Source organism: Thunnus albacares, chromosome 11 (assembly GCF_914725855.1).
Source record: "Thunnus albacares chromosome 11, fThuAlb1.1, whole genome shotgun sequence".
Taxonomy (NCBI): domain Eukaryota; kingdom Metazoa; phylum Chordata; class Actinopteri; order Scombriformes; family Scombridae; genus Thunnus; species Thunnus albacares.
The window spans coordinates 4,076,987-4,100,850 of record NC_058116.1 but is presented as its reverse complement, the minus strand read 5'-3'; the positions used below and the strand labels follow the sequence as shown (position 1 = coordinate 4,100,850).

At 41.1% G+C, this 23,864-nt stretch overlaps 1 protein-coding gene across 1 annotated transcript; it reads left to right on the top strand.

The window, feature by feature from the left end:
* The first annotated feature begins 440 nt into the window (after positions 1–440).
* Positions 441–23,177, top strand: LOC122991874 (TBC1 domain family member 8). The gene is made up of 20 exons (XM_044365314.1): positions 441–776; positions 6,048–6,158; positions 6,534–6,652; positions 6,844–7,072; positions 7,803–8,043; positions 10,801–11,008; positions 12,709–12,906; positions 14,764–14,913; positions 15,165–15,315; positions 16,594–16,808; positions 17,170–17,287; positions 18,082–18,367; positions 19,532–19,673; positions 19,854–19,952; positions 20,076–20,144; positions 20,467–20,728; positions 20,983–21,048; positions 21,140–21,226; positions 21,423–21,535; positions 22,057–23,177. The coding sequence occupies exons 1-20, from the start codon at positions 650–652 to the stop codon at positions 22,480–22,482; spliced, it is 3,417 nt and encodes a 1,138-aa protein (XP_044221249.1). The 5' UTR covers positions 441–649; the 3' UTR covers positions 22,483–23,177.
* Positions 23,178–23,864: the final 687 nt, after the last annotated feature.

The window sequence follows — 23,864 nt, the reverse complement described above, 5'->3', positions numbered from 1 at the left end:
AAGCAGAAGTTGAAGTGGAAGTTTTCTGTCTCCACAAAGCTACACAAAGTTGAAATGCTCAAGTACAGTTATATTTTTTTTAAGGGATATAATTACACTTTAACACAATCAGAATCCACTCAAACAGATAAAACACTGTGGGTTAAACTGATTTTATTTTCTTTTTATATTTTTATTTAATATTCTTTTATATTCATTATAGACTACATAGTATACTATATAGTAGTTTTTTTGTGCCACAATTAGACAAAACAGCTTTTGTAGAGAGTGATTTTAACATTTTAGCATTTATCATTTTCGATGGGCCTATATTATAAGATCCTAAGATCATATTATATTTCATTCATAACAATCATCTTCGCTTATTAAAACTGTGGGAAACTTTATGAACTACAGAGTGAGACCTCTTCTCAATAGACAATCTTTGGCTGGTGTGTACAGCTGCTGCTAATCGGGCGTGAGAGCGGAGACGTGAAGGGAGAAGTCTGAAGCCTGCCGTTGGGAGGGCAGGATAATCATGGATAAACCCGAAAACCCGCCGCTTTAGGACCGACCCGGCCGCTGCCGAGCCGGAGGACAGGCAGGGACAACTTCTTATACCGCCACTGTAGAGACGGAGACGGCGGAGGGTCCCTCCCTGCTGGAAGAAATGTGGCTAAACCCGGAGGAAGTTCTGCTGAAAAACGCACTGAAGCTGTGGGTGACCGAGAGGAGCAACGACTTCTTCCTCCTGCAGAGGAGGAGAGGCCATGGAGAGCCGACAGGCAAGATCACAGGTAGACAACAACAACTACAACACAACAAAAATAATGAAAAGCATAAGAAGCCACAGAGCCAGTGGGCATGACCTCAGGTAAACAACGACAACATTCAGTAAGACAGTATATAGGGAGGGGAGGCCAGGAGGAGACAGCTGCCAGAATGACAGGTGAACAACAAGAACGATACAGGAAAGGCCACAAAGAGCAAACGGGCAGGATCACAGGTAAATAACCACAACACAGGAGTGGTCATGCCAGTTATTCCAGAAATGAAGATCAAAGAGTTAACAGGATCTGTTAAACCAACATGTAGGAAAATCCTGCATTTTCCATTCCAATCACAGTATTCCCAGAAAACTGCCTTGAAACTAACCTCGATGGCAGATTAACTTCATCTCAACCCCTTGTTAAAAGCCAGTTGTCAGACTCTCAACATTGAGGGGGCTTCGAACGAAACTGAAACACCTCAAAGTTCACTGTCCCACAGCTCATATGCAAAGTGTTCTCAGTTCAGTAAGTAAGATTTCACACAAGTCTTGAAACCAAGATTAGAAGAAGACTGGGGTTTTTCTTTAGATGCAGCTCTAGTCAAAACTCCACCAACACCTTAGTAATAAAAACAACTAAGACTGAAAGAATATAAGATTATTATTATTATTACTATTAATCACCTTCACACTGCTGATCCACAATATACTCTTAAATATTCACTTTGGTTTTATTACTTTTTTTCATATGAAGTGTTTCTCCAGTTACAATCAGTTACTGTGATTAATTACACCAGGCTTGAATTAGCCTCACCATGTTGGCCCTCTATTGGCTTTGTAGAATGGCTTAAACTGAAATAAACATTTAGGCTAACTGAAGTCAAGCTTTTCAAGTAAGCCTAGCTTTTCTAAACCTCTTACTTGTAACAGCTTGTGGATTACAGAAAATTACAACTCTGATTTTCTGCTTTTCTTTGTTGTATATCATTGGACATTTTTCATATTTTTTGATGTTTTTATTAGCTAAATAATTCATCCAGAGATAATCCTCAGATTAATCGATAATGAAAATAATGGCTAGTTACAGTCCTATTACACACCTGTTATTATGGAGTTATTTTGCAATTGGGGTATTTTCCAGTAATATTTAGTTATAGGTCTCTTACTGCTCTTGCTCATGTGTTTTATAATGGCAAATGAACTTTGCCCAATAAATAAGTAAAATGAGTCAAATCACACTTATTGTATTCTATTCAATTCTAACTCTCTTATTCTTCTTACCATACATGTAATAAGAACTTAAGCAATCCTGTAATGGACATAAGAAGAAAATGTGTGATTTATACAGCCTTAAAAAGGACATGAAATATAATATTCAAGAGGAATATTCTCGTGACACTACAAGAGACAATAATGCCATAAAGATCACAAGATCACTTTTAAGGACTGCAGACACATTGACCTAGTTTTCATTGGACTTGTGTGACTTTTGTATGAAGACAAAAGTCAGTTAAAACTTCATCTGGGTCTGGAGCACTGACCTCTTATTGTAATACCAGTATATGTAGGAGTTTTATAGGTTTCTGTCATACTCTGTTGCTTTAGATTTGAACATGATGAAATTCTGCCATCACTCTGTCATGATTTATATTTATACACCTTGCAGAACAGGTTCTATGCCTTTTATTCGGTGATTATCGACCACGTGCTTGTTGCGGCTGTGGCCTGTCTGACTGTTTCCCACTGCTGAGTTACAGCTCGGCTGCTTTCTCCATAACAGCCTGTTTGCTGTTTCCTCTGTCTCGCTTCCTCTCGGTGTTTTGTATCTGTACACAAGAGAACACATTGCTGGTTGTCTGTAGCGTAGAGTCATGTAATGAGTGACACTTAATTACATTCAACCAGTCAAACAGTTCATACAATGTCTTCTTTATGTTTCTGTCTTCCCTGTGGAGAAACCCGCCTCATCTCTCTTGTCCTAGAACAGAATAGTGGGAACTTCCTGGCCCGGGTTTACTTTGTGCATGTGTTTGTTCCTGCTGTTCCCACAGTAAGAGAGGTGAAGGGTCAAGTCCTGTTGTTATATCGTTCACCATTAACTAATTAAACGACCTTCACTTCGGCATTCCTGTCACACAGGTGGAGGAAACAACACAGAGCAGAGTTATCTATTTCATGGTTGAAACCTGGCTTTAAAAAAAAAGTTTCCAGCTATGAAGATGAAAGCAACAACAGAAACACAATGTGGTTCCTAAGCTGTGACAACACACTGTCCTGCCCCTATCACACCAATGATAACATACTTTGAGCAAGATTTCTGAGAAGGGCTGGGCAACTAAACATCTGCAGCTGATCAGTCCCCTCATACCAGTGTTTGTGATTCATTTAACACTCAAAGTAACAGCAGTTTATCTTGATTTTTTTCTGTATTTGACCAGGTGGCACTAATTTTACACTCTGAAATAAATCAACACAGCAGATAATATATTTTGATGCATTCAAGGGAAGACGGTCCGGTAGGTCTGAAAGCAGAGCCGCGTTTCTCCTCTCAAAACCTCGTAAAGGTTGAATGTAGCCTTTATGTCTCCACAGAAGTATTCCCCTACGATGTGACCACTAGCAGAGAAAGGGAACGATTCATATTCACTCTTTTTTTTTCTTCTTCTGAGGTTAGCAGTGACAGACGGATAGCTTTGTGTTGCCAGGCTGCCGGGTTCACAGCTTCAGGCAGGTCGACTTTGACTCTAAGATGTGGTTTACATTTGGCTGCGAGCCAGAACTGTCTGCTGGAGGAGTCTTTATCTTCACTTCTCCACCTGTTTAGACTTCCACCAATACGGGTATTTTTGGACGCCGCTACTTTTGGATTGAACCATGTGACAGATGATATTTTGTGCGGATATTCAGTGCTGACCTGCGTTTTCACCCTGTCAAACTAACCAAACAACAGACGTTCATCGGGTAGAAAAGCCCCTTAGACGGCATTTTGACTATCACGAGACACTTAAAGTTTCGGGTGAATCCCATTCTGATGAAATGCCTTCAGGGTTAGTTGCTCTTTTTGGCAGAGAGAGGCGGTTTCACTGCAGGATTTACAAACTGATAAACCCGAAACTGTTGAGTTAAATCATACACTATGTGGGAGAACTGATTCTGATCCTCTTCTCTCCATGTCTCCTACATGTATGTTTTTTCTTGGATGTGTGTGTGTGTGTGTGTGTGTGTATCAGGCATGAGAAGGCAGTGGTATACTCTTCTCTCAACATAGCTTTGATATGCAGGCTTGCACTATGCGGTGATAGGCTGGGTCGATCTGGCTGCCTAAAAAGGCATACAGTTGAGTGTAATAATAGTATTTTCAGTCACCAGCTAATGTCATTTTGCTTGTTTAATATGTTGGATAAAAGCCTTTCCGAGTGATGTTTTACGTCTTTATTCTAAACAAAGCAACCGCCATCAGCCCTGATAGGAGGTTGAGAAGATGGAGGAGAGATGACTCACTCGCTTCAACCCTGTTTTCCAGATTTGTGGCGTTCAGGGACCAGGAGAGATCATTGGCAATAATGCGCTATGAGACGTTTGTCGTTATTGACCTGTTCCCCTGTGGAACTGCTGATGGCCGACAGCCTCCTGAAGTCTATAATAATCTATTTTGTCTTAGCGGGCTGATGAGGCCCACTACTGTCGTGTCATCAGCAAATTTAATGATACACTTTGTGCTGGATTTGGCAGAACATTCGTGCATCAGCAGAGTGATCTGCAATGGGCTTAGGGCTAATTCTTTAATGGTTGTGAGTATTTAAAAGTTGATCCTTCAGCAGATCCTATAATGCAGACTTGTGGTTGTTAGTAGTTTTTAGCCTTTTTTAAATGTATAGTTGTTTTGTTGGGACATTTTTAAAAATTGTGTTTTAAAGGTCAATATATGTAAAACTACTCAGACCATCTCAAGATGCTTATTTTCACAGAGGAAATGCTTTAACGTGAATTAAAGCATTACCAAAGCAAAGATGTGTGTTGTCCTCATTGGAAAAGCATGATGCAGATTAGCCATGGTTTACAGAGAAGAAAACGTGACAACAAAGCTTCAGCCTGTTCTCAAAGTGTGGATCCGCTTGCTTGATCATTTAAATGCATGAAGCCATTCTAGATTATTGGTTTTGTTTTCATCAAGACAGTTTACAAACTTCTTTATCCAAAAAATATCAGTAAATATCAGAGTAAAGAAAAATTAGCAGATATAAGAACACAATTTAAAAGTTAAAATCAATAATAGTAGTGTAATTATAGAAATGGATGTTATTAATTAACAGAAAACATGTCAGCTTGTGTCATGAAGTTGACAGACTGAGATGAAACCATGCGTTGCTGTGAAAGTAATCAGCAGTATTTTAACATGAATCCTGATGCCATTTGGATACCAGTGCAGTGAGCTCGTTAATGGTTTGAAACAGATGATAGTATTACTGAAATCAATGTGTAGCTACTGTGTATCCATTAAAAATACTGCACACCCATCAAATCCCCCAATTTCTATTCACCTGTGCCTCCTTCAGACATGAAATATAGTTGTCTGTGTGTGAACTCTTCACCTTCTTCAGTGTGTTTATAGTGGTAAAGGTTGGATTATAATTTGTTGATTTAGTATCTCAGTAAGCACTTGAGGATTTTTCAGGTCATGTTCAGCGAGTGCAATGTTCTCGCAAAATTACAGTCAAATTAATATTTAAGATGTTTTGAAATCTGCTTTGACAGAATTATACAGGCAGCTTGTTTGGGTTCTGTTGACTTGCTTTGGCTCAACTGCATTTACACATATCCTTCATATGCCAGATATATTTGAAAAAAAACATTTCAAAACATTACAAAGCAGTTTGCTAACTTGTGCTAACTTTATAAGCTAGCTAGTTCTTTTGACTCTGACTCATTCATTAGTCACTCAGTGGGAATTTGATTTGACAGACTAGTGAGTTGCAGTTAACAAAATGAAAGTGGACACTATTTTCACAAGGTGCAATGGATGATAAGTTACTTATAAGTAACATATTGGTGCTTTGTCAGTGACCATTGCTTGTTCACTGGTTTTTATGTTGCATTGAGGGATCATTGAGTCCATTATGGGAGGGGTTGGGAATAATGAGTCTCACTAGAGAATTCAGTCAACACAATAAAATTTCAGGCACACAATGTAGTAGAAGATTTAGTTGACAGTATGTTTGGACAGCCAGTGAGAGTATTATCGCCTATATGTTTGCATAAAGTCAACCGCAGTGTTCTCTGTGCGTCGTCATCTCTGCAGGTCTCCTGGTGGGGGCGCTGGACACGGTGCTGGACTCCAACGCCAGGGTCACGCCCTTCCGCATCCTCCTCCAGGTTCCTGGCTCCCAGGTCAGCTGGGTGATAGCCAGCGGTGAGATAAACATTAAGCCTCCTGCTCAGCGTTTTACTTTTTGCCTTCATTCCCACCTCTCCTGTTTCATCATTTCATTTCAGATACTTTTATGTACTTAAGTTGCCTCATTGTTTTGACATTTTATATTAGCTTGTTTTTCCATCTGCACAAAATGCATTAATATCCTAAAGATAAGAAATTCTTCAAAAGTAAAAATGACTTTCATGTCAGACTATAATGGGGAAAGATTAGATAGATTACATTTGAGAGCAGAGAGGGTGACTGCATCATTCATGGAAGACAGAATACTTACTGGTGCATCATTGCATTATGAAGTTAGTTATTATTAAATAAGTGAAATTCCCTGCTATGTTTTGTCTTTTTGTCCATCAGGAGCTGCCATAGAGGAAGTGAATAAGCACTGGGACTGGCTGATCCGCAACCTCCTTCACTCTCTGTCTGTGTTTGAGAACAAGGATGATGTCGCCAGCTTCGTCAAAGGCAAAGTCAAGGTGTGGAACCTGCCAACGCTGCTAGAGGATGACTTTAGATTTTGAGACATGTTAACAAAGCTTTTCCTGTGTTTTTAAAAAGGATTTATCAAGTCAAAGTATCCACCTCACTGTAAATGATGATGAGGATGCCTTTGATGATGAACAGTCCATGTCCAGCAAGTAATGAGTGCAGGTTCTCTCCGCTGTAGGGCCTGATAGCAGAGGAGGTTCGGGGTCGCCAAGCCGCCCAGGAGGAGGACCCAGAGAAGTTCAGGGAGGCGCTGCTGAAGTTTGAGCTGCACTTCGGCCTCCCGTCATCAGAGAAGCTGGTGACATACTTCTCCTGCTGCTGCTGGAAGGGCCGGGTGCCTCGACAGGGCTTCCTCTACCTCAGCATCAACCATATGGCCTTCTACTCCTTCCTGCTGGGGAAAGAAGGTCTGTGCACCAAAGTGGGCTCTGGTTTTCAAACCAAAACACTTAAGTCAGCTAGGGAGTCATTTCCCACAATGTTTTAATGTGCCAAAATGCCAGTGATTGTATTTTACTTATGGGTAACTTAAATCATTTGCGTAATAAATAGTCACCTTGTGTAGGTTTGAAAGGGGGCTCTGAAAAGTCTGCAGGTGGCCACAACCTTTGCAGAGCCACCTTTCAAGCCTACAGTGGAGTGTTTGACTCTCATTTAGTGAACCAGTTAACTCACATTTATGAAGACGCTCCTTACATTAGCAGCACTAGCAGAGACTGGTCACCTGTGAGCTGTTTGAAGTGGGATGCATGAGCTCCAGGCAGACATCTTTCAGGAAGGGGTTCAGGACACAACAGGGCTGATGGGAAATGGGGTCTTTGTACAAACATTAAAGCTGAGGCATGTGAGGATTTGTGTTGCTGGTCTTTGAAGCGAGGACTGTTGTGCATATATCCAGTCACTGCTCTTTCTTGCTGCCTTTTTTTAAAAAAATTCACTGCAACACAGTTGATAGAAATGCACAACTACGTGTGTGCTTGTTTTCTTTCTCATTTCAGTAGAAAAGCTTCATATTGGCTTGACCCTGGGATGGAAACACAACTATGACCATTAGGTTGTTCACTTAGATTGTAGTCGCATTGACATGCAGTCAGTCAGTAGAAATACAAATATTTTACCCTCCTCCGTCTTCCACAGTGAAGTTTGTGATCCCTTGGGCGGAAGTGATGCGGTTGGAGCGGGTCTCCACCGGCCTAATGACTGAGGCGATCCGGGTCAGCACACGGCAGCGGCAGAGGGAGTTCTCCATGTTCCTGAACCTGGACGAGGCCTTTGGGGTCATCGGTCAGCTGGCTGACATTGCCCTCAGGCGGCTGCTGGACAGCGAAGGCCTGGAGCTGGACCGAGTCCTGCAGCAACCCACACGCATCAGCAAGAGGTCAGCACTGGTTCCTGTGTCTGATGCCAATATGAACTGACAGCATTGTCAAAAAGATTCTTTAGTTCAACTGCTCATGTTTATTTCAGAATATTTCAGTTCATTTTTCAGGTTACTTCCCGAATACCAGTCTAATTTACTGTATGTCTTATTACAGCTGGCTCAATCAAATAACGTAAGAATGGCCAAACCTAAGAATAACCTAAGATTACATGGTGTGTTGGATGTATGTTGAATTATAACCCAAGTTTTATGACCAGTTGGACATGAAAGCGTCTCCTGCACATACAGAGAAGCAAAACAAGTTATTGCAATCAAAATAACTCTTATGTCTTGTAGTTCCTGTTTTTCTTTCTGTGATTTAAGACACAAGTCATGACCGATGGTTCAGATAATGCGTGCACACACATATTTTTGATATATTGATGTGCTGTGTCTTGTTCTTTTAGTATTTTTGTTATCAGATGTTTTTGCATGCGCTTGTGCCTTCTGCTTTCTGTAAAGACTACAAACACATTTATTCAGTGAAAGAGATCATAACCCGCTTTTATTCATAGCATTCTTTCTCAAATGCCACTGTAACGCACAGGCATACTTATTTCTGTCTATGTAAAAACCTCAAAACCATAACAGGAAACAGGGATAAAAATATACTGAGTGAACTACAGTACAAATGTGTGTCTGGGCAGCAGACCACAACACAAAACCATCAGGGCAACAGATAAAAACTGAAAAAAGGAATAAGAAATAAAAAAGTACAACGGTGGCACACAGAAACCATTGAGAGTCCAAAATGGTGAAAAAAAGAAAAAATAGGAAGTAAACATGCAAGTTGAATGGGCTTCTGAAACTGAAACAGAGTTAACTGCAGCAATAACAAATAAAGGAAATAAAATATAGGAAGAAAAAAAGTGAAGAAGAAGAGAAATCGTAGTTTATTTGCCTTCATTTGGTAACTACAGTATTATAAACTTTACCACTCATTTGCTTCCTAGTTTAAGTTCTCTTTTGTCTATAACCCAGTACTAAAAATAAAAGAAGTCTTGCTAAATTGATTTACAAACCATACGTCATGGTCCACAAACTATTTGTGTCTGCCAAGAGAACTTTACACTAATATTTTTGCACATTTTCTATAATCTTTAACCTATTTTTTTTTACATTTATCTTGTTTGCCCTTTTTGACTTTTAAACAGCCTGCTGTGATCTTCTACCATTCCTCTCAGTTTCTTTTAATCCATTGTTCATTGAAGTGTGTGTATATACAGTATATATAATATACAGTATGTCAATTTACACTTGTTGTATGTTGGATAATAGTCATGCTGGGTGAGCATCCTTCAGAGAGGAATATGAGGAGATTTGGGTCACAAGTAGAAGGAAATAAAATATAGCTGTGTTTATAACTGAATTCTTCTCCAGGGCTGAAGCTTTGGCTTCTAGTCAAGGAGGGCAGTGCGCTGCCTCTCATCATAGCCTAGAGGCCAAACCTCCACCCCAAATCTGCCCTCATATCTATCCATATGTAAGCAGTGAGCCTGTGTGTTGCATTTTAAACCAATTACATTGATACTGAAGATCTCACTTCTCACAGTTTGCAAGGGATGACCTCATACATTTTTTTTCTTGAAGAGCAGTATACTCCTAATATAGACTTGGTGTTTTGGTTAAGGCTGACCAAACTGCTTGTTACTGTCTGTTTAATCTTGCAAATGCCAGATGGAGGAGCTTGTAAGTCACAGTGGAAGAGAAGAAGACTAGACTAGAAACACATTGTCCACATGACAGACTGTACATTAAAAATGGATAAAACATACATTTAAAAAAATCACAACATGTCAACTAATTGCTGCTGCTGATATATAGGGCTGAAGAATGTTTACAGACGCAAAGACTTCAAATGTGATTTTATTTGGAGTACACAGCGTCACTAACTCTGTCCTACCTCTAGCTGAAGTCTTGGTCATGTCACATGATTTTATCCAGTGAATTGTTTTGTCCCTTCAGGATGAAAAAAAGATGCAAAACTGTAGGGGAAGTCTACATCAATACTATGTCCTCTTCCAAGTGGTAGCTATGTGTGTGTTAGCTCCTAGCTTGGTACTGTTTTTAATCATCATGCACAACAAGAAATCACAAGCAAACCAGGTCATGTTACATCTGCTCTTTGTGTGTTTGTAGTCATGCTAGTGGCATGGCTCTAGGCAACGTCATTCTGTCGGTCGGTCGGTCCACCACTTCTAGACTGAAATATCTCAACAACATCTTCATGGATTGTTATGACATTTGGTTCAGACATTCATGGTCCCCAGAGGATGAATCCTTATGACTTTGGTGATCCTTTGACTTTTCCTCTAGCGCCACCATGAGGTTGATTTTTTTTAATTTTTTTTTTTTAGGTCTTTCCTGAAATATCTCAACAACTATTAGAATGGATTGCTGTGAAATTTGCTTCAAACATTCATGGACCCCAGAGGATGAATTTTAATAAATTTCATCTACTGACTTTTTATCTAGCACAATCATCTGCTCAAAATTTTGTCCAATACTTTGGTTTATGACCAAATACCTGCAAAACAAGTCAGCCTTATCTGTACTTTGTGCTTGGCGCTGATTAGCAGTGTGACAGCACCCGAAGGTTTAAAGAAGGGAATATGTCTTTGTTCTGTTTGATTTGCTCGCTAACGCCCAGAAACTCCTTCAGTTGCTCTTTTTGCCATTTACCTCTGTATGTTATCATCTTATTCTTCTCCCCAGGATCCTAGAGGAACAGGCGTTGAGGGAGTACGTCCTGGCTCTGTTTCGGCTTCCTCGTGGTGAAAGGCTTCATGAGGTGGCTTCCTGTTCGGTGTGGACACCCCACGCTCGCTGCCATACAGCCGGTACTCTGTACACCACTGACAGCTATCTGTGTTTTAGCAGCCGAGAGGAAGGCCGCTGCATCCTGCTCATACCCCTCTCAGAGGTACCTGAACCAGAAAATAATCAAAAGCTAATGGTGCATTCAAGTGGTTCCCATCAATATGTTAAATGCAAACTTTCCAAAAAGACTAGCCCCTACCCTTGTTAGACTGTTTACACAGATTACAACCTTTCAGCACTCCACCAAACCAAATACCTATTAAATCTTTTATGAACCGCCTGACAGTTTGTCATTGTTCTTTTATGACACGATGTAAATCTGCAATGTAAAACAACCTGAAGTCAGACATCACATTCACATCCTGCATGTAGGGAGGTTAACATAGGTTTTCTCATTAGTTTTGTTGTTTTGTGAGATGCTTACAGCCCTTTAAGGAATGAAACATGTGACTTTTCAGTTTCTAGTCTGCCTCTTTGTCCTGAGTGACTTTACTCAAGACTTTTTATCTGACAGTTTATGAAGGGAGCTAGTTTTTTTTTGATATCGTCATGTATTTTACATGAGTTTGTTAAACAGTCTGTGTTTACTCTGCCGGCTACTGATTAAAGAGTAACACATTAATGTTTACACACTGACACATTATCGTGCAGAGGGGAATGTAGTGTGCCGCAGTAATACCGGTGACACATGTTGGACTCACACAGCCACATTTAGCATGTAGCCTGTATGTTTACATTGTTAAAGGACAAATTCAGCCTTTTAAAAATTCAGAAGCATAAATGATCAAAATTAGGATGACAGGATTTCACTCAGTATGTTATCTTTATGCATTATATATACTTTTATTGTTTAGATTTATCATCACATATTTGCCCTTATAAGTGTTGGATTTTTCATAATGTTCAAACAATGTAAAAATAGTCAGACGACACATGTCAAAGACAGACTGTAAGTAAACCATAATGATGCAAATAATTAGAGAAACTCTGGATTAAATGAATGTTTTTTACAGGAATTTAATTCGAGATTGCAAAAAAATAAAATTGTACATTTTATTGCAGTATAACAGTAGTCGTTTTTGAGTTACGTGTGGTTCATCGTGAAAAGCGGAGATTAGCAACAAGCTGCCTCGTCAGTTCATGAACAATGTGAGGAGTCATGCATACTTTCTCTGCTCCACTACTGTGGTTTAATCCTCTACTTCCTCTGTTGAGGCATTGTCTATAGAAAAGAATAATCATTTCCGCCCACCTAATCTGTTTTAATTCCCCTACTGCTCCCCCTGATTATCTGTTACCTCCATTGTCTCCTTAATTCCTGCATTTTTCCTGCCAAGCTGGTCTGTAATGTTCTTGTAGTGATGTGAGAGTAGAAATCATTAGGTCATCAGCAGCTTCAGTAGACACTGGTGTGTCATTATCTACAACAGATAATGCTGATTATTTATGTTGGTAATATGAGAACACAGCTGTGTCTTAATTTCAACATTTAGACCATTTCCAAGTACGGCAAACATTATATTATTATTGCATTAATATTTCAATGTATGTGAGTACATGTCTCATGAAAAACAGTTGGGGGCAGTTAGCACCAGACTCCAGCCAAAGTTTTTCTTTGTTGACAGTTTGTCCTCCTCCATCTTTGGTGTTTTTTTTTTAAATTCTGACCTCGCTACGCAATGTCTTTAGAAAAAACACACTGGCTATTGTTTTCACCTCATTATATTAACTTGTTTATATTGCATGTACAGATTGGAATAACTCTGTGACAAAGTTTGTGTGTTTCTTCCATTTTCTCTGTAGGTGTTGTCCATAGAAAAAGCAGAGAGCACCAGCGTGCTTCCCAACCCAGTCATAGTGAGCATTCGGACCAAGAAAGCCTTTCAGCTAATTGAGCTGCAGGACAGAGACGAGCTGGTGGAGAGCCTCAACTGCAAACTCAGATCACTGCAGTGGAAACAGTCCATGTTCCGTAGCAGCAAAAGCGGCAAGAGGTCTATGGTATGCATGTTTGAGCTCTGTTGTTATTTTATTTATTTAATGGTACATCTCCTTAATGTTGATTTATATATTTATCTACAGTAGCAAGAAAAAGTAAGTGAACCCTTTGTAATTACCTACATTTATGTATAAATTTGACATAAAATATAGTCAGATCTTCATCTAAGTTACAATTATGAACAAATACAATCTGTTTCAACTAATAACACACAAATTATTGTATTGTTGTTATTCACACAGTCATACATTCACATCGTAGGTTGGAAAAAGTATGTGAACTCTAGGCTAATGACGTCAACAAAAGCTATTGGAGACAAGAGTTAACAAACCTTGAGTCCAATCAGTTAAACAAAAAGAAATCTCAAAGAATTTAGATATTCATCAGTCTACAGTTGGACAAATTGTCTATATATGGAGACGATTTAGTACTGTGGCTTCTCTCTCTTGAAGTGAGCACCCAGCTAAGATGACTCCAGGGGCACAAGGGAGAATACTCAGTGAGGTAAAAAAAGAGTAACAGCTAGAGGCTTAAAGGAATCATTTGAGCTGGTTGACATCTCTGTTCATGAGTCTACCCTATGCAAATCATTGAACAGGCAAAGTGTTCATAGCAGTGGAAGGAAGCCATCACTGCACAACTTAAGTTTTCCAAAGAGCACCTTAACACTCCACAACACTACTGGGAAAATATTTTGTGAACTGATGAAGCTAAGGTTGAATTGTTTGGGAAGAACACGCAGCACTAGGTGTGGCATAAAAAGGGCACTGCATACCAACGTAAAAACATCATTCCAATGGTGAAATACGATGGAGGGGGCGTCATACTTTGGGGACGCTTGGCTGCCTCTGGGCCTGGACAGCTTGCCATCATCGAGGGAAGAATGAATTCCCAAGTTTGTCAAGGTATCTTACAGGATAATATCAGGCTTGCTGTCTGCCAGCTGAGGCTCAGTAGAGGCAGCAGGACAATGGCCCTAAACATCGAAGTAAATCTACTAAAAAATGGCCTCAAGCAAAGAAAATCCACCTTTTGGAGCAGCCCAGTCAGAGCCCAGCTCTTAACCCAATATGCTGTGCAATGACCTCAAGAGAGCCGTTCACACCAGACATCCTAAGAATATGAGCTGAAGCACTTCTGTGAGGAAGAATGATCCAAATTTCCTCCTGAATGTTGTGAAGGTCTGATCCACAGCTACCGGAAATGGCAACAAACCGGCTTGGTTGAGGTTATTGCTGCCAAAGAATGTTCGACCGGTTATTAAATCCAAGGGTTCACTTACTTTTTCCACCAGCACTGTGAATGTTCTATGGGTGTGTTCAATAAAGACATGTTTGGGTCATTAGCATTCTGTACACCACATCGTGTTTGTCTATACTTGTGACTTAGATGAACATCAGATCATATTTTATGACCAATTAATGCAGAAAACCAGGTGATTCCAAAGGGCTCACTTACTTTTTCTTGTCACTGTATATTATATATAACATATTCTCACATACTCCCACATGTGGAGCGAGCAGAGTTGATGGACATACTGTTTGTGCTCTGAATACCAAACAGCTCTGGCTGTTTTAATATGGATGCAATGCTAATAAAGATCATTTTTAATTTGTTTTTTTCCTAACCTGTGTTGCTCCATCACTGAAAAATAATCCAATAGTCTTATTTTGCCTCAGTTGAAGTACATTTGTTTTCATTTTCAGTTTCAATTCTCCAATATATTTTTAATATTTTCTGTAAGTTGATTCTTTGTTTTTACAGCAAATGTGATCCTGAGGCCACACCAGGTTCAAGTCCATAATGCTCAATTTCAGCATTCCTGAAACTGATGGGTTTTTTTCTTATATTTACCGCAGCGCTCCCCGACACCCTACTACACCTTCTACTATGACACCGGGTACTCTGATGAAGTGGAGATCGAGGAGCAGGTTCTTCGTAACACCGTCAACAGTGAGGCTCTGATGACGGCCTTCAACCAAAACCAACCAGGAACCAACAGCAACAAGGTGATTGGAGACTGACAGCACAGCTCAAGTCAAACTCAGATTTTCAGTCATAAATGAACAACAGACTCAAGTCAGACTCCAGAAACAGATTCTCACTAACTTCAGTGTTTCCTAGACATGCAGACATTTTAGTTATTTGACTAAAAGGTTTCTTGGTGTGAAGGAGTATCACCAGTAGCATCTGGTGATCATTTGAACAACTCTGCACAAGTCTCAGCAAGTTTATCTGTGAATCTGTGTGTTTGTGTCAGAGTATGGAGCAGGTGAAGGAGAGGCTGTGGGAGGATCATTTCTCTGAGTTCGGACGTGGCGTCCACATGTTCCGCACTGGGAAAATCCAAAGGCTGGTTTCCATGGGGATACCGGAGTCACTGCGGGGCGAGCTGTGGATGACGCTTTCAGGTGAGACAGATAGCTTGAAAACTAAGAGCCTTAAAATCACAGAGCTTCTCCATGTGATAGAACCAGTTGTTAGATATTTTTCTAACAGACAGAAGAAGCGACTGTAGTCACTAGAGGGTCCTCACAAAGATAAAAGTACAGGGATGTGTGTTTTTTCAGCTCACATCCTCTTCTCTCCAACTGCTGCACGTCCACATGCTGTGACGACACCACACTCTCAGTCAAAACCAAAGTCTGCCAGCTTTTATTTTGGTTTGCTGTTGGTTCCTCTGCTCAGTCTCATTTCCTCACCACACAACAGCAGCCGTCGTTTGAACAAAAACTGAAACTGAGGTACAATAGCTGTGGTGGAACACTACCGAGAATGAAAAAGAACACGACCTCTTCACACTGAGACACAGAAACTTTTGAGTATCATTATTTGTTATTATTGATGTTTCCATACTGTTTGGGGAACTTTTATTACTATTAACTAGCCATTTTTTGCAGCATCTGTCAGTCAGTCAGTCATTGGCAGTGTAGAATGTAGGATTTCTTTTTCTGGTCTGCATATACACTTAAATACACACTTAAATAGAGCAGCTCAAAACAGCACAATAACCCAACTTAAAGGTTTTTATTTTTTTGTCCTCCATTCCAAAAAAAGAGGTTCAGGCTGCAGCTGCAGCTCGTACTGCTGACACTTTTAACTTTTATGTTTAATCTCAGAAGGTAACTTCAAACAACAACACAGTGTATGTGTTTAGTGGTGGTTGAATCTTTTTTTTTTGTTCTTGCGTCAGGATTTAAATATAGAGGATGACCACATTTCCTCATGAAGAAAACAATAACAAAAAAAAATCACGTCAGTGGTTGATGTGGACTGTTGCACTTTCCTCTGGATTTCATCATCTCAAGCAGAGATTTTCCAGTGGAATCCTCAGTCCCTCACTTGACTCATCAAATGGTCATTTTTCATATATGCAAGAAATAAGTTTGCTGCTGTTGTTACAGCACTCTCACACAATGACCTCTGAATCCCAGAATGCCCTGCTGTCCTTCAAGCAGTGAAACGCAACTGCGAATGATGTTTCACAGCATCACTAGTGAACTCATCATTATCTCAAAAACACTTTCCAACATAAATAGGCTTGAATACATCTATCAGAGTGAACATATATGCTTCTTGTTTTTATTCTGTAAAAGTCATGTTGTCATGGCGTTGCAAAGGAGTTGTCTTTTCGTACTGTGGTAAAGAGACCTGCTAATTAACAGTATTTCTATCTCTGGGTTGTGCAGACGCATCCACAGAGCTGGAGTCCCATCAGGGCTACTACACCAGCCTGGTGAAGAAGTCGATGGGCCAGAGCACCCTGGCCACCGAGGAGATAGAGCGAGACCTGCACCGCTCGCTGCCGGACCATCCCGCCTTCCAGAACCCCACGGGCATCGCCGCACTCAGGCGTGTCCTCACCGCCTACGCTCACCGCAACCCCAAGATCGGTTACTGTCAGGTATCAACTTGATGATTTATGATATACTGTACAAACATTACAGCAATATGACTTTATGGAGCAGCAGTAGAAGTGGTAGCAAAGGTAGTAAAGTTGTGATTATCAAACAGCTTCACCATTTCTTAAATTTCTCCACCAATCAGTGTTTTATTTAAATAAAAAAATGAATTAAATGACTTACATCAGCCATCATCATGCTTCTGGAAGCTCTCTGGTTGCTTTTCTTCTGTCACGGCACAGTAGGTCAGCTGATCACACAGGGAACGTTCACTCGACGGCTGCAGTGTATCCTGACTGTTAGTTAGACGGCCTCTGATCTTCGTTTGTGTTTCTTCCTCCCCTTTCGTCTCCTCCCGTCCAGTCTATGAACATCCTGGCGTCGGTGCTGCTGCTCTACGCTAAAGAGGAAGAAGCTTTCTGGTTGCTGGTGGCAGTTTGTGAGAGGATGCTGCCCGACTACTTCAACCGCAGAGTCATAGGTGAGAGGTCAGGGTTCAAACAAGAAGAGATGATTCAGCACTTGATTGTCTTTTTAAGTGTTATTTACCGTAAAAACTGAAAACATATATTTATAAGCTTTATTTACTTTTCACTTCACTCTCTTAGCTTCTCCTTCTCCTTCTTAAGAGCACACACGTCGTTTAAAGTCATAATATCACAATCTGTCGTGTCGGATCATTTAGTTTCAAATTCCTGTTTTGTGTTGCGGTTGTTTTGTCTGAGCTGCTGCCTCTCAGACACCAGACAGCCCCAAAGGCTTATTTTTGGCCTCTGAAACACAAGCTAATTTCCTGTGCTTTGTAATGTGATTTGCGGTTTATTTATGACATGCGAGACGCATTTGAAACAATTTCCTTTTCCTTATAACATCCTATGAGAAAACAGGTGCTTTTGGGTGTCTTTCCAGCTTTGAAATAGCAGTGATTGTGTTCTTAGTGTTTGTGTGTAAAGTACTGATGCAGGTCTGAAAGGATAAAGCTGGAGTTATTTTATCTTTTGATGATTGTTGGCAATTTCCTTAATTCTAACCCTGAAGAGACAGTAAACAGACAGCATATGGTAGACAGTAAACAACGAATGTTTGCTGCTTACATGTATTTCTGTAAAGCCACTGAGTCATAATGAAGGAATACAGCGTGTCACCCACATGCAACTAAATGGCTCATTTATGTGTCATGCTATGAGCTGTATCAGGCTGGTGCTTCACAATCAGTAATTGCTTTAACCCAAACACCTAACAAACACTTTCTGACTCCATCATTCCGTCCTGCAGGAGCTCAGGTGGATCAGTCTGTGTTTGAGAAGCTGATCAGTGAGCGTCTACCAGAGCTGGCCGAACACTTCCCAGACCTCTCCACCCTCTCCTCCGTCTCCCTCTCCTGGTTCCTCACCCTCTTCCTCAGCGTCCTGCCCTTCCACAGCGCCGTCTGCGTGGTCGACAGCTTTTTCCTCCACGGAATCAAAGCCATCTTCCAGCTGGGTTTGGCTGTGCTGGAGGCCAACGCTGCACAGCTCTCTACCAGCACAGATGAGGGACAGGCGCTTATGATTCTCACAAGGTACATTCGCGTATCGGCGCTTGACAGCAGGCAACTTTCAATTTTATTTTTAAAACTGGTTGCTTGCATGTATTTTTGCACAAATATCCTGCATACAGGTTTTTACAGGAAATGATATCTTGGTGAAGATGAAGGTTTGCAAATATTTGAACTTGTTAGTATCACATCGTTCAGTGAGCAATGACTTCCCCTTTTCTCTAACTGCTGACGCTAGGCATGGTCAACACATTCTGTTGTTCCGTCTATATTGTAGGCATTTCAGTTCCGGTACCCATTCAACCACTATGCAGTGTTGCTGCTTTCATATATATCAGATTTACAGTGCTGTGTAAAAGTTGTAGGCACTAAAAGTAAAGTGAGGATGCTTTCAAAAATAACGCCATCAATACTTTTTATTATCAGTTAACATCATACAAAGTTGAGTAAACAGCAGAAACCTAAAGTAAATCAATATTGTGTGTGAGCAGCTTTGTCTTTAAAACAGCAGCAGTTCTCCTCGTTACACCTACACAGTTTTTCAGGTACTTGGCAGGTCGGTTGTTCTGCATCTTGGAGAAGTTGTCACAGTCCTTCTGTGGATCTCGGCATCTCAGCTGCTTCTGTCTCTTCATGTGATCCCAGACTGACTCCATGATGTTGATCAGGACTCCTTGTTCTTCTTGGTGCTGAAGATAGTTGGAGTCATCGTCATACTGCAGAACAAATTTGGGAGCAATCAGACGCCTCCCTGATGGTGTTGCATGATGGATAAGAATCTAAGTGCCTACAACTTCTGCATAGTACTGTAGATGTTGCTTCTAAATGTGTGCAACATGTTGGGCACTCAACCGCTTAAGGTGTGATTTCTATCCAACACCTTGCAGCAACAAACCTGTAAAAAAGAGGCTCTGCTGTTGCTTCCTCTGACTGTTTTCTTTACACACTGTCAAGCAGAGCAGAGCATGATGTAGATTCAGAACCTGATATCTGATATAAAACCTCTGTCAAACCTATAAGTACAAAATCATGCATGAATTCTGATTCATGAAAATACGGATCTTCCCTGACTCGGGTTGCATCTGCCTGTTTGAAGAGCAAATGAGATTCAATGTGGCATTAAAACTCACTGCCAGGCAGTCAGCATGTTTCTGTTAACGTGAAACCTTGGTTCTTGTTGTTTCGCAGTTTTCTCGAGCAGGTTGGAAATGAAGCGTCATCTTGTCCTGTGTCCCCTGTGCACGCTGCAGAGGAGACCAGCAGCAGCAACCCTGACGTTCCCGCTGTGAGACACACCAACATAACCGACCTCATCAACGAGTCCTATGAGGTGAGAGGCACACGCATACCATGTAGGCTGATAATTGCCTCTCTTTAATTGTTTTCACACATTTTATGTATTGATTTGAATGGTTTTTGCAAGTCATTTCTTAATTTTTCGTGTATGGCTGACGTGTTTGCTGTGGCTTTCTAGTTCCAATCATTCCCTGACCTTTTTTGCTTCCATTAGAAATTCGGAGACCTGACAGTGAGGCAGATTGAGAGGCTTCGCTGTCGACACAGGATCCAAGTGCTGCAGGCTCACGAAGACACCACCAAAGAAAACGCTGTGAGTAGATGTGATGCTGTCGTACTGTCTACCTGTAAAGCTATTCAGAAGAAAGATCATGTTTTGGTCACCCAGTATTCCTGCACTCAGACCGCCATGTTTCCTGTCTTTGTCTGTGTGCAGCTGAGAGTGGTGACACCGGATGTTTCCATCTCTCCAGAGGACTTGGCGAATGTCTACGACCTTTTCAAGGTATCTTCTTTTCCTCTTCCTGCTAGTTTATCTCTGTCTTGGATAAAATGGCTGAATGAGTCTTGTGTTGTCAGAGGAAACTGAGATATTTAGGCCCCTACAATGTGCTCCTGTATCTTATTTGATTTTTCCCTTCTCCTTATTTCTCCTCTTCCTCATCTGTTGCCACCACACCTCCCTCATTCCCTCTCTTGTCCTTTCTACTCATTTCTAACCATCTTTCTCCCGCTTTTTTCTTTCTCCTCATTTCCCATCCTCCTCTTGTCCTCGCTATCTTGTTTTTTTCCCACTTTCCTCTCCCTCCTCCGCTCTCCTCGTCCAGACAGAGCACCTCATCAGTCTGTACTGGGGTGACACCAGCTCTGCGGCGGCAGCGGAGGCGGCAGCGTGGCGGCACGGCGACTCCTACATGGAGCGGCAGTACCGGCTGGACCGGCCCCAGTTTAAGAGCCTGTACGGGCTGCTGGCGCCGTGGCCCGGCGGCTCCAACCAGCACACCGACACACTGGCCAACCGCACCTTCACCCTGCTGGACCAGGACTGCGACAATCTGGTCACCTTCAGGGAGTTTGCCGGCTGGCTGGGTAGGTGAAGGAAGGGAAGACAGACAGAAAGAACTGAGACGCTGCTAAATGTTTGCTGAAAAGGTATTTTTAGGGATTTTCCACCAACAAGCAGCTAGTCAAGTTGATCCTTGAACCAAAATTGTAAATGTTTCTGTGATTACAAAACCTACAGACACACAAGCTTTCCTGCAGGTTTGGAGACTAAGACAGGAAACGGAAAGACACATATAATATGTTTTAACTCTCTGTTCTCCTTTTTTTCTTTCTCTCAGATACTTTCTACTGTGAAGAGCTGAATGAGAAAATAAGGCTGCTGTACCGTCTGCACATACCACCAGGTTATTCCTTCTCTGAACACGATGAAAGACATGAAGGTTTCAAGCTGGAGTCAGCGCTCTGACTGATTGGTTTTCTTAACTCTGTCTACAGCTCTGACAGAAAGCGAGGATGACCCCTCTCTGATGAAGAGCCCCCTGGTGTCCACTAACAGACCCCTTTATGTCAATCTGCCCTCTGGTTGGTCCCAACACACTGATCTACTGTCTGTTGACACATTTCACACACTACAACTTAACAAAGCATGAAAATAGACAAACACAAGCAATGTAAAATGTGTTTTGTTCAGTTAATATGAATGTATACATGAAGAAAATAGATTTTTGTTGTTGTTATTGTTTGGTTGAAGAATATCTAACTAGAACTGTTGCTCCAGGTGTTCCAGGTGATGAAGTGAAAGATTACCAGGAGCAGCTGAAGCAGATGTTGCGGGATCTGGTCAAAGAGAAGGAGAAAGATGTGGAGAAACCTCTGCCGCTCATGATTCAGGTACTGGAAACACACGCTAACCACACGGCACAAACACTGGCTGTCATTCATCATACAGTCAAACCTTATCTTTAAGTCGTGGTCGCTCATTTCATGTTCAAAAGCATGTGTCAATACTTGAGACCAGGCTCACATCTGCTTGGAAAACAAGTAGGCTACGATGTTTCAATAAACTTATTTGTGCGCTCTGTAGCAAAATATGAGGAGATCCAGGGTTGCAACTACCAATTATTTTCATTATCAGTTAATCTGTACGTCATTTTCTGATTAATCAACTGGTTTTGTTCGACCAACAGTCCAAAAACTAAAAATGATCAATTTGCGACAATGAAGAACAGAGAAAAGCTGCAAATTCTTCAGGAGCCGAAAACAACGTTTGGCATTTTTGCTTGATAAATAACTTTTTTGATATTTAGATTAAAGACAAGTCAGCACTAATTTTTTGCTCTGTTGTAGAAACAGAGCAGTAGATTAATAATAATGAAACACTGATATAACCCTCACCTGCCCTTCCTCCACAGCGGGAGTTCATCCAGTTCTGTAAGACACTGTACAGCATGTTCCACGGCGACCCAGAGGAGAACGACCTGTTCCAGGCCATCGCTACGGTAACCAGTCTCGTCCTGCAGATCGGTGAGGCCGGTCACCGAGGACGCCGCTCAGGGTCAGAGGGCACCAGCCGAGATGAGGCTGAAGGAGCGGAGGCCACGCAGGCGAATGCCAAGGACCGCCGCTCCTCCGTCTCCGGGGTTTGTGACGGGAGCGTGACGCCGGAGAACGAGTGGACCATCAGCTACGCTCAGATCCTGGCGTCGCTGTTGACAGAGCAGGCGCTGGTGAACTTCTTCGAGAAGCCGGTGGATCTGTCAGCGAAAATAGCAGCAGCCAAGGAGAAGCAGTACCACCAGCGGGCGGGTCTGCTCACGCTGCAGCACAGGACCAGATGACTGAAACATACTGACTTTTGACTTATGAAGAAAACCACGATATCAGTATCATTTGACAGAATGTGACAGAACGCAGCGGCTTCAGCAGCTAAAATTCAGAAGCTAGTCAGGAAGCCAAAGAGCCTTTTAAGTAATCTGTAACATTTATCAATAGTATAATTGTTGGAATTGCAACCACACTGGCACAACTTGTTTCTTTCTACACAAGTCACTTATAGCCTGTGACGACCTGAGCTACTGTGGCCTCTAACTGACAAAAGACAGTGCTGTCTTAAAACTCTAAACTCCCAAAACATTTTGAGCCAGAAAAACAGTTTAGTTGTGAAGCCTCTAATCTCAGCAGCTGGCCATTTAGAATATGATGTAATTATTGTCTCCTTATGTCACCATGAGGATGCCTGGCAGTACTGTGTTGCCAAATAATTCTTACTAACAACAATGCAGCATTAAGGACAAATCTACCATGCATTGAGTTGTTTTTTTTTTCTCATTTTTTTTACAGATTTTATAACTGTTGTTTCTTTTGTATTAAATGTTTTCACTTGCACGCACCTTGATGTTTTAAAAACTTTTTCAAATGTAATGGGAAACAATCTACAGTGATCTAAAAGTTGCAGAATGCAGAACATGTAAAAAAAAAAAAAAACAGACCAATGCTGGAATTGTCCTTTAAAATAAAAGGCATTGCACACAGAGAAGTGGTTTCTCTTTTCTCTTCCGCTAGAGCAAAACTAGCCTGATATTTAACATTTCATTTTCACTTTCACTTCATCATTCAGTTATGTATGTCAGTTGTGTTTGGAAAACCAGGTCAAACTGTTTCGTATAGTAGAAAACACACACTCTCATTCACTGTGAAACCCCCAACAAGACTATTAACTAGGTAGCAGCAGTCGTAACTTTACATAACACATTAGTAGTGCTGCAACTAACCATTATTGTCATTATCGATCAACCTTTGGATTTTTTTTTTTGATTAATTGATAAGTCATCTGGTTGAACAACAGTCCCCAACCCAAAAATATTCAGTTTACTGTCATAGAAGACTAAAGAAACCAGAAAATATTCACATTTGAGATGCTTAAATCAGAGAATTTGGACTTTTTTTTTCTTAGAAAAGTACTACAAACAGTTAATTGATTATCAAAATAGTTTGTGATGAATAGTTTTCAACTACTCATTTAACTAACTAATCTTTGCAGCTCTACACATCAGTGTTCTAAACTCATCACCTCTGAATTGGGACATTTGGGACATTCAGAGGTGATAAACATTATAAACATTACATAGTTTGTCCACCAGAGAGCACTGACAAGTTTTCAACTGTAAAATGTTCCTACCAGCACATGGCTGCACCTTGATCATAACTCTGTAATAATCTA

Excerpts from the sequence above, each read along its gene's own strand:
- LOC122991874 (XM_044365314.1), top strand. The coding sequence starts at position 650 with ATGTGGCTAAACCCGGAGGAAGTTCTGCTGAAAAACGCACTGAAGCTG. Across the intron at positions 15,316-16,593 it reads GCTGTGGATGACGCTTTCAG|ACGCATCCACAGAGCTGGAG; the intron begins GTGAGACAGATA and ends TGGGTTGTGCAG. Across the intron at positions 21,049-21,139 it reads CCGTCTGCACATACCACCAG|CTCTGACAGAAAGCGAGGAT; the intron begins GTTATTCCTTCT and ends CTCTGTCTACAG.